Raw genomic sequence first — 11,401 nt, forward strand, 5'->3', positions numbered from 1 at the left:
GTGAACTCTTCCTTTTTCTGTTAGTTTTTGAGTTTTCTCTACAGTGTTCCTCTTACCATACTTTATTTTATATAATCATTATTTCATTTCTTGTGTTCCTAGTTGAGGCACATCCATCCTTCTCTATCACCAATATGAGAGCCAAGTATCTTAAACGCATGTGTCTGGTAGGTGGAGGGGGAGAGATCCATGGATCTCAAGATCATTTAATGGATGATCTAATTTGGTTCAGGGGAAAAAAACAAGAAAATGAAACGATGATGGTTTGGGAGTCTGATTAATAAGGAGAGGGCTATTATGGCTAAGGAAATTTGAAACTGGTAGGATGTGTTTGCAGGTTCACTGATAAGGAGAGAGCTATCATGGGAAAAGTCAAATTTCATTAGTTTAAGTTAATAGTCAAGAAAAACGTTGTGTCAAGAATAAAGTTAATGAACCACAAAAAATTGTATAAATGCCCATGAAAGAATAAAAGAGATCATAAAATCCAAGCAAGGAGCAGAGAAAAGCACTTTGGGCCTACTAAAAAGAGAAAGAATTGCTTGCAGTTGAATCCATCTCAGGCATAAGAATAAAGGCAAGCCGAAAACATCTCGACAAAGGCATCCTGCTCATACATTGTTTATTTATTTATCAACATACTATTCCAATTCACAAGGCAAAGAATATCTTTTCCAAAAGCAAAAGCAAGAAGGCAGTTCGAAGGCCAACTGTTGCTTTTACCATTGTTCAATAAAATGGGGAACTGGCACAAGTCTGAAATGGGCATTGTGATGGCAGGACCATTTACAGTAAGCAAGGTCATGCCGGCCACTTACCCGCATCGGCGCGGCCGAGTTGCTAAGTGCATTGCTCTCTTGGCCTTGGCCATTGTAGTGCTAGCCGCACTGGTAGTTCTCATCATCTGGCTAGTACTAGAGCCCTCCAAGCCGTCATTCACCCTGGAGAATGTACATGTATCAAACTTGAGCTTGTCCAATCGGAGGATCAATGCCACATTTGTTCTTGGCCTAGAGATCAAGAACTACAACAAGAGAATCTCTGTTGTCTACGACTCGATCGATATATCCGTATGGTATGATTATCAGACAATCGCTTTGGGTAGCATCTCTGGTTACATCCAGCCTCGCCATAACACCACAAAGCTGCAAGCAGTCGCCGTCGCCGATTCTATGCCGGTGAAAGCTCAGGCATGGAATGACTTGAGGCAGCAGAGGAGCAAGCATCACGAATTCAATGATGTAGAAGTGAGGCTGATGTCTGAGATTCATTTTAAGATTAGAAGGTGGAAATCAAGGAGGTACTATCTGAAAGCGTCATGTTGGATCAATGCACTGCCACTGGGTCCGTCAGAGAGCATTGATACCACTGACTGTGATGTCCACATTTGAGTTAATGTATCAATTCTTAGGATAATGAGAAGAGTGCTGTTGCTGAATTTAGAGGTCTCAATTTGGGCAGTAGATTCAACTGTCACATGTATCACACGGCTTACTTTCATGCCAGTTCCCCATGTATCGTTATTTACAAAAGAAAAAATGGTAGAAAATTTGTGCTATTGTCCCATCTGTTTAGGGGTATCTATTTGAAAAGGGCATACTTCATCCTCCTCGCATGGTAATGTAAATATAGATCTGTGGTGTTTGCTTTGTTCCACTGTGAATTTGAGCTCTTGGTGTCCTTTGACATAGTAGCCTCTAAGGTGTAGCATGTGTTCATGCATAGGCTTGTGTACCTGTGTACCGTGCTCAGGCCCATGTACATGACACATACCCCTTGGGAGTGGATCAGGGAGACACACACCGGGGGCTGTGCATAGTGCACCCTAATGCTCATAACCACCTTTCTTTGTCACGCATTTTATGGAAGAGGAGTCACCCACCTGGTACTTGCTCTACTTCCAGCAGGGAGACCGTATTTTTTCGGTATTGATATGCCATATTCGTACACCATGTTCTAGGACAAGGAAATGATTTGCTTCAATCATGAAGGCAGTCTAAAATGGCTGCACTGTCTTTCTGATAACTGGTTTATTCATATAGCGCATTGATGATGATGATAATGCCATCCCTTTCACCAGCCCTGCTCCTGCAACTCCCATTGACTTCGTCATTCCAAGTTGCTTCTTCATAAAATTGGACATCACACATATATGATAAAAAATCACTTCTTAGGCCAATTACAAGGCATCCATTCAACTTTACCAACGAATCGCTGTAAGTTGAATCATGTATACTTCTGTTGTTAATGTATGTACCATTTATATATATGCAGTAAAATGCACATTTTTGAACTTTACTCTTTATATACATATATATAATGGAACTACATGTACAAAATATACAAGCCTTTTGTTATATGTAGCATACATGCAAAACACCTGTGTGCAAATTTTAAAGTTATTACATTATAAAATTGTGTTGTTGGATTGCCCCGAGTGACCAAGTTGACTGGATAGGAGATTTAGTGACAAACATCCAGAAAAATTTACGTAAAGAAATCGTGTTCCCCTTTACGGATAGGAACAAGTTGCAGTATCGAATTCAGAACAGAAAAAAAATTGCCAAACCTTTGATCTGTACCTGACCCGTTTGAATCTCAGCGGGATCTCTCTCTTCCCTTACAGCAAGCACTATTTGTTTAAAAAAAGTTATCGCATATTTCTACTTCAGAGGAAACTGCTATAATGCAAAATAATAAAACAAAGCTTGGAGCCAGATCCGACCCATTTACTCCACCGTAAGAGAACCAAATAATTTGACCCTCAAATTCCACCGTGACAAAGTTTATCTAGGTTCAGTTCCATTTTCTTATTTCTCATAGTAAATCCTGCAAAACAGGTCAATATCGGTTCTGGTTTTACTAGAATATTATAATTCATTGGTTTGCATTAGTAGCTTTAACTATAATTAATCATCTTAGCATATATTCAACTACATCAAAATTCAACTACGTCAAAATTAGGATTTTAGTTATTCTATTAATGCTTCGTGGTATACTGCAACCCAAAGAATTAGAGAAAGCATTGACAAGGTTGGGCATACTTCTTGTGTCCTTTTTGGAGTGAAATGATAAATTTCCACTGACTTATAGAAATAAATTTATAAGTGTTTCCTATTAACCGTGGAGAAACTTGGCGGAAGCTTTTTATATCATCAAACAGTTGTATGTTTTTTCTTTTTTTTTTTTGGCGAGCGTCAAAATTTCTATTAATTGAAAATTTTCCATATTTGCTTTATTTATACCACAACCTCCAAGAAACCGTGGTAGAATCAAACTTTTACACAGCCGTTGGTCAGTCCCTTTTCTTTTGTAGGCACATACTGCCTTTGCATGTCCACCATGATGGCAAAAGCAGACATTAGTCAGTAAGCCATTATTCTTTACCATGATATCTGATGGCAATCAGAATCTGACTGCTTAAGCTTTTCATTTTTCTCAAGTTCGTAAGGAAATGAAGACTGCTGTGCTTATATACAATCTTTAAATCGTGTCAACTACACTTTAGATGAAAGATATATGTGGTTGAGATTGCTCAAGAAATTAACTTCTCTTCCTTTTCAAAATACTTTTATTGATCATAAAAATACCTAACTTATTGATTTTTTTAAATTGAGGGTAACCTAGAGAGAGAGAGAGAGAGAATGAAGGCATCTCCGTGCTGCTATGCAACAGTCCAATATCATGTGAATGGTGTTATGAATATGGATGATGTCATGGCACATGCATATGCCTGTCTGGGAGGAAGGAATAAACCCCAAGCATTTTCCAGAACCCCGCAGGGAGGTGCTGGGCATTACGAGCACAAGGTCGAACTTATTAAATCGTGAATTGCTGGTCACTCTCGGCCGTAAAGGCACCCCCTGGTCATCAGCGGATTCTTCTTGCAATATAACTACAATATTACTTCCCTACCAACAGTGAAGCGTTAAATTGCTTGATGATTTCATGCATCTCGCAATCACTCCCTATTTTAATACTTCTTAGTGCAATGCTGCTTTACACCCCTTCTTCCATTCAAGCCTTCCACATTTACTTAGCTATGTCATCACAACTTGTCTGACGTGCCGTTTCTTCTTCATTCCCCTCTCCCCCCCTCTCAATGGGTTTAAAATGGTTCTACACACTTGATTAGGTAGGTTTACCGAAAATTTTAAGTGTTACATGTATATATATATATATAGTGACTGTCTTTTCAAAGTCACCAATTATCTAACTGGAATCTCTGAACAACATGACAGACAGATAAGAGAAAAATAATGAGGAAAAGATAATGAGTATTTTTGTCATCTAATATTATTTCATATTTTTTTTCCTTGTGTTTATTTTAATCATTTATCTATTTTAGATGGACAACCATGATTAGATGGCCGGGTGACTCTAGATAGCCAAAGTCATTATTCACATAAAAAATAAAGAGAAAAAATTGCTATTTATTTTTGTAATCTAATATTAATTCACATTTTTTCTTTGTTTTTCCTCTCAATCATATATCTTTTTTAAATGAACAGCCCTACTTAGATGGTTAGGTGACTCTGAATAGTCAGAGTCATCATTCACACATAGAATCATCATTCACACATATATATTATATAGAGTCATCATTCACACACATATTATGTGTATTTGCTCAGGATAAAAGCAATGAAGAGAATTTTTTGGCACATAAACATAAGTAGGAAATGACACCTACAATAATAGGATAAGTATACACTTTTAATTGTCAACTAATCTGGAAGCTTGTAAAAAAGTATATGTTTATATAAGTTTTTCTTGTGATGTGATCATACCTACACTAACGCACCGAATCTCATAGAATTTCCGTCACAATAACACACCATTTTATGAGTAAAAGGTACCAATCCGGCGTCCATTGAGAGGAGTCTTTGTGACATAGCTTTCTTAAACAATAAAATTTATTAAGAAAACAAAAGGGAAATGAAGAAGTTGGGTGTCACAATGAGGAGGAATGTTAGCCATTATACAGCATGCAGAGGAGAAGAGGCGGCCTCCCGGCCCAATGAGTGGCAGCCATATCAGCTAGTTGGGGACGTTTTATATGTATAATGCATGTGTTGGCATATTCGATGATGCGGGAAATCGTGAAAGCGGAAAAGGAGGTGGTGGCTTGGGCATATACCTTAGAAGATCCTCTTCTAACTCACTTTTTGTACACAAAAAAGCAGGGACCCCTCCTTAGTCTTCTTTGCCTTTAATTACGACCTCCCCATATGCCCATTATGCCTCCTCTATATCAACCACCAAATCTCTCCGGCCTCTGCCTCTTTAAGTCCTGGGCCAAGCACCATGTGACCACAGAAAACCTGCCGGCCGCTGCGAGTCGTGCCAGGGCCGGCTACGGGCAGCTCCACGCAGTTCCACATGGTCGTCAGCATCGTCGATATGCAGAGCCATTTCGCCGGTGACCGGAAGGGCGGTGGGACTGCCGTGCTATAAGGTTGGCGGATCCTTCCTTAGGGCAACTTAGATCCTTTGGCATATACTACTTCTTTCTCTTTCAGTTGTGTTGCGTAGCGTGTCTCAGGGAACCACTGTTGACCGTGTCCCTTTATAGGTGTCTTGCACTTGTCAGTCGCTTGTTAGACTATGCGTCTGTATACTTCTTCCCTTGGTCCTGGCAGCCACTGCGGTGAAGTTCCCGTTCGGTCTTTCTTTTTTGTCCAGGACTCGTAAGATATTCATGTGATCATGTTGTGGCAAATAATTGTGGACACAAATGGAGCAATAGAGACAATCATGTTAGTGAGAGTAATGATCTCTCTCTCTCTCTCTCTCTCTCTCTCTCTCTCTCTCTCTCTCTCTCTCTCCCCCCCCCTTCCTTCATTAATGTATTCCAATAATCTTTCATTGGATTGGTCAAGCACTGGCTCCTTGACATGATTCCTCTGTTAAGAGACATTAATGGGATCTGAATTGGTCTAATTTGGTTCCTTGCTTAGGTGGGTAACGAACAATGGGGCAGTTGCGAATATTTTTTGAGATATATGATATTTGAAAAATGGATAGGGATGGTCGGCTTCTGGTTCTTATCAGTCTGCATTTATATAATTTCTGTTGGTTAGTACTGTCAAGAAGTTTTACCATGCGGACCTCTCTCTCTCTCTCTCTCTTGCTTGGAGAGAATGAGAGAGAGATGAAGTTTACCTTTGGCATGACGTAGCTGGTCTTCAGTCTTGGTTTATATAATGGGTTGATCATATGCTAATTAAGGAGCTGCTTCTGATGGAGAAGCCATGGATTGTGACTTGTGAGGACGAGCAGCACTGTGGATCGGGTTCGCGGACAGACCCTCTAGCTGTTTATGCATGGTCACAATCATGGTGGACCCGAAGCTTTTCCTTTCACATTTTCAACCCTGATGGACTGGAGCTCGGGTTCACCTGACCGCCAGTTATAACGTGTCTATTTTGGAATATCAGGTGTTTACACGTTGCGGGAAGCACATATAAGCATACACACACCACACAGGTAGCCGAACTGCACATCTCTCTCTCTCTCTCTCTCTCTCTCGTGTGTGTGCATACGTACGCGTGCATGCAAGGTGGTGTTTGAAAGACACATGCATGACTCTCTCTCTCGGGCACGTGTATGTATGTGTGCATGCATGCATGAGAAGTGGTGTTTCAAAGCCACATGCATGTGTGTATGAACAATGAAGCTGTGTGTGTGTATGTGTGCATGTGAAGTGGTGTTCAAAGGATGTGTATGTGCATCAAGGAGATGGGAGAACATAACCAACTTGTCTTGGAAGGCTTAACGTTCACGAGAGTTGAACTGATGACGAGCTTTTTACCTGTCCACCAACTCAATTCGCTTGGCTAAACCTCGCTTAGAGCATCGTAAAGAAAAAGAGAGAGAGTGTGTGTTCTGGGAATGGACTCTCTCTCCCTCATGAAATCTTATGCCTTAACCATTGTTTGTGGAGACACGTGGTATGTATACCTGCACATGAACACGCGCGCTCCACACAACACACACCCATGCAAGTATGAAATATTAATTTTGAGCATGAACAACTCTCGCTCATAATCTAATCTCTACAACGACAACCACAGTTCACTGACCGGGGATTGCACTCCGCGTCATATCCGGAACGTATAACATCATGATTCTCTGATCCATAGTTTTTTTTAGTCGGTCATTATTTTTTCGTACTCTTATGATGAAATGGCCTGGTTATATTCGTCTAATTAATCCAGATAGGTTTTTCTCTAGCCCTCCAAAATCTGGTTACATGCCACAATTTACAAGGTCTAAATTTTTTTTTAAAAAAAGTTCTGCACCATGTTTAAATTGCATTAAATTTTAGGGCCCAACTCATGTGAAATTGTCGATGGAAAGAGGAAAGGAAGGAGACACAAGATAGTTCCATTAAGATATAAATCATGTAAACGTGAATAAACACACACCTGACATTTCAAGTTTCTAAAAAAAAGCCACACAAATTAAATTCTATCTTGAAATATTAATCCTTTCGTAATGGTACGGTATCAGCTTTGATTTTGTTAGAAACGGCTGCTGAGCCATCCGATCCCTATAAGTCGGTAGTAGCTGTAAAGTCTGAATTTTTCTTTACTTGGATTTTACACAAACTTTAGTTTTTGTGGTTTTTCATAAGATTTGGATAAAGAAACAGCATGTTCGAGGCTTTCAGATCCCTAGAAGCCCATCTGCGGGGAGAGAGTTGCAGAAAATCTACCCAGATGGCACTTCCAGTGCCATCCACACATTATGCAGACCCACATCAACACACTAGCTTCATTGCTTGTGTATGTAAAGACAACGGGCCAGCTAGATCATTTTCAACTTGGAACATTGGAACTGTGCCTAGGTTTTAGTTTGAGCATGATTTAGTGATGGCCAAGAAAGCTAGAAAATTTTTTGGGATATTCGAGTTATAGATCAATGACGGTGCATATTTCCGACGACGATGAGGTACAAAATGATCTGCGCCTGATCGAGGTTTAAGTAGCAGGCAGGTCAAGGTCTCGAACTGTCAGGCTAATCCACTGATCAAGCAATCACGCAGATGTGTGTGTGTCCATATGTGTATGGGTGATGGTTAAGGTGGAAAAACGCAGAGCCTTACCAGATTCTGCCAATACACACAACCTAGGAATTGAATTTCTTGACCTTCTTCAATTTGAAGGCTTCAAGACTAACCTCCTCCTTTTGGGTCTGATACATGCAGGCTTGCAGCCTAAACCAGCTTTAAAGTGTCTGGAAACATGTTGTCCACTTCGGTTAAGCAGGCCATCTTTAATGAGATCCAGGTTGCGAACACTTCCCATTCAACAGATGTACCAAAATGAAAAACCAGCGTCGGTCAAGTATGCATTTGCATATTCTGCCCCTAAATGTCAAATATTCTATCATATACAACTGGATGGTCATGATTCAGTTTATATCTGCACAAACACAAGTAGTAGACAGAATCCCATCTTGTAATCTAGATGAAGCTGATGCCAAACACAACGTTGTAGGGAGCAGAAAACACTTACTACAGTTTCAAACTAAACAAGCTCCATATCGATGTCCCGGTAACAAGCCTTTATGTACAACGGTCATTCAAATCTTGTCGTGTCCCAAAACATCTGACACCATCAACAGATAAAGGAGGGGAAAAGAAGAGCAGATTCAAAGACAAAGCCAGACAAGTGAATCACTGTTTACCAGCCGGCTGCCCTTGGTTTTCTTGTTGGTAATTCAGAGGCCTGCTGAAAAGCATGATGTAAAGATCAGGTCGATGGATAGCGTAGTGTACCAATCCGCGTGACTGTTGCACTCCAATTGCGCTCTATTCATTCTGCAAGAACACAACATAGTGATCAACAGATTGGTGCAGGCAACTGTTGCTTTTTGCTAATCTGCCCGAACAGAAATGTTACCTCGGACAGAAGCCTGTCTTTGTGAAGCAACTTGGCAACCTCGGAAGGCGGAACTACATGCCTTTAGTAGTTTAAATGAGAATCCCGATTCAGAAGAACAAGAACAAGCTGCAAATCAGAGAAAGGTAAAAGAAGTCAAACCTGTATTCGTAAGTGTCATCAAAGTATTTCTTAGGATACTGAATCAGGCCCATCTTCTTTTCGCTTTACCTGCTGATAGAGTTTATATGCATTACCACAGGGATAAATATTGAATTGTATAAAGTATGATTTCACCATGCAAAAGCCTAGGATTACCGAGCACAGTCCTCTATACCCTCTAAAAATTGTGATTTTTATTTGAAGAATGGTAAGACAAATCAGTGTTGCTAAAAATGACACAACTTATTCTTTAGCTTCCCAACAAAATTGATTGTCATTCTCCCTAACTTAGGATGGATGTTTAACAGCAGAGATCAAAAATAGCCCCTAGAAAATTTAAAAAAAAAAACAAGCTTTCTAATGAAGACATTTGCAGTCTCAGAAGATTTTCCATCTGGATGATGTTAAACAAGAAAAAGGGTCACATATGCATGAACAGATGTCCTGCTAATTTTTAATAGCTGAACCTCAGAAAGGTGCCTCCACTTCTTGGGTTCTCCTTTTCCAAATTTCTTTTCAACCAAAAAGGGGAGCCCCAAGCAATCACACACAAAGTTTAGCATTCTAAGTTTTTTTCCCTGTTCAATGGCAGAAGATGGTGGCCAGTTGAGGCAACCTTTTGATTTGAGGTCAATTAGAAAATGAAAAGAAACTAGGAATAAGTATGTTTCAATACACTAAATGTGTTCTGAGACCTTAGATATGCCATAGATGTTCCAGTAATGAACCAGCACATCCAAGAACAAATTAAATGACAGTGTGTTCATAAATACATGCCTTATGCATGAATGGACAACCTGTAAACATAATTTCATGTAAACAAATCAAATTTTAACAAAATTTATTCTACTAAACTGACAGCTCAGGTAATTGTACTCTATGGTAAAATCAAATAATAATCAAGTGTGCTCATAAGTACATGCCTTATGCATGAACTGACAACCTGCAAATGTAATCTCATGTAAACAAATCAAATTTTAACAAAATTTATTCAAACTTAACAGCTCAGGTAATTGTAGTCCATGGCAAAATCACAAAATAATCAAGGCTGCATTCGAAGTCTATAAACATTGGAACGTAAGAGTAATAAGATGTTAGTAACATGCAAAACCCAAGGATGCAGCAGCAACTAGTTGCATATGACCAAGAAATGCATACCATGTTGCCCCTTACTTCATCCCCCACCACCCCACCCCCCCCCCCCCCCAAAAAAAAAAGAAAAGAAAAGACAAGCATAATCCAATGACAACCAACCGTAAGATAAATAAATTAAACCTTCACGAATGTAGCCCAACAACACTTAGAGGAACCCAAGTAGCGGTCTATGGAACACGCGCGAAGTGATCTGCCACGAAAACCATTGCAATTCCCCTGCAGTTTCTCGGGGTGCTGGTGAAGCAGAAAACGGGGATGGGATAGCTACTTTGACAGAACAATTTAGAGAAACTGCGGGAACGGCAGTGTCACACTCATATTCGTCTCGTCTATGCAAATATGATCATACAGCAAAGCACTATCAGATAGAGAACTATAACGACACCAATCAAAAATACCCAAGTTGCAAGATATCCACATCACAAACGCTAATGACACAAATCCACCATCATCGAACTAGGAACTACAAAATAAAAGGATCCAACAAGATCCTAATGCCCATAATCACTCCAAAACTGAACAATTAACATAACACAAATTCCCTCGTAGCGAGTAAAGAAACATGCATTGCAAACAACACTTGAATAGCACGTCTCAGTTTCATGGAGGAAACCAAATGGGAAAATACAAAATAGGCAGGACGATTCCTAAATGCACTAGCTCCCTTAACGCCGTAACAAGCAAATTCCTCGAAATTTACCTTCCACAACGAATTTAATAAGAGCAGGAAAGAGGAAAAGAACGAACAAGATTGAAACAATGCGAATGTAGTTTCACAGCTATAAAAATCTTCATCACGCTACAAGAATCATCCATAGAGAACAGGAAACGAAATGCAAAACAGATCAGAAAAAGGGGAACGCAAGTCAATACCGAAACAGAAAAGATCAACGGGCTGAGTGGAATTTGACCCGCAATGCGGAGAAAAGGAGAGACCCTAGAAGGTGAAGCGAGGGGAGCCGTGCGGCCGCGAAATGACGAAAGAACTGTGCACTTTGCCAAGTATGACGAGAACTCCCGCCAATTTTGCCGGACCTTTTGGAATGCGACTTCTTTTTCAGAACCGGATCGTCGGATGAGATCCTGGTGTGTATCCAGATTTACATAACCAACTAAGTTCTGATTTGTGTCTGTGCCCCGGTTCTTTCGTTTGATTCCAGATCAAATCCAGCACTTCGCGGGGTGCTATTTTTTTT

General features: G+C 40.1%; 1 protein-coding gene and 1 pseudogene across 1 annotated transcript; one reads left to right on the forward strand and one right to left on the reverse strand.

The window, feature by feature from the left end:
* Window positions 1–722: 722 nt before the first annotated feature.
* Window positions 723–1,568, forward strand: LOC116253310 (NDR1/HIN1-like protein 26). Its single transcript, XM_031628073.2, has one exon. It carries the CDS (start codon window positions 738–740, stop codon window positions 1,389–1,391), a length of 654 nt encoding a protein of 217 aa, XP_031483933.2. The 5' UTR covers window positions 723–737; the 3' UTR covers window positions 1,392–1,568.
* Window positions 1,569–8,379: 6,811 nt separating this feature from the next.
* Window positions 8,380–10,212, reverse strand: LOC116252789 (cyclin-dependent kinases regulatory subunit 2-like; annotated as a pseudogene).
* Between the last annotated feature and the right edge of the window lie 1,189 nt (window positions 10,213–11,401).

This window comes from Nymphaea colorata, chromosome 4 (genome assembly GCF_008831285.2).
Source record: "Nymphaea colorata isolate Beijing-Zhang1983 chromosome 4, ASM883128v2, whole genome shotgun sequence".
Taxonomy (NCBI): Eukaryota; Viridiplantae; Streptophyta; class Magnoliopsida; order Nymphaeales; family Nymphaeaceae; genus Nymphaea; species Nymphaea colorata.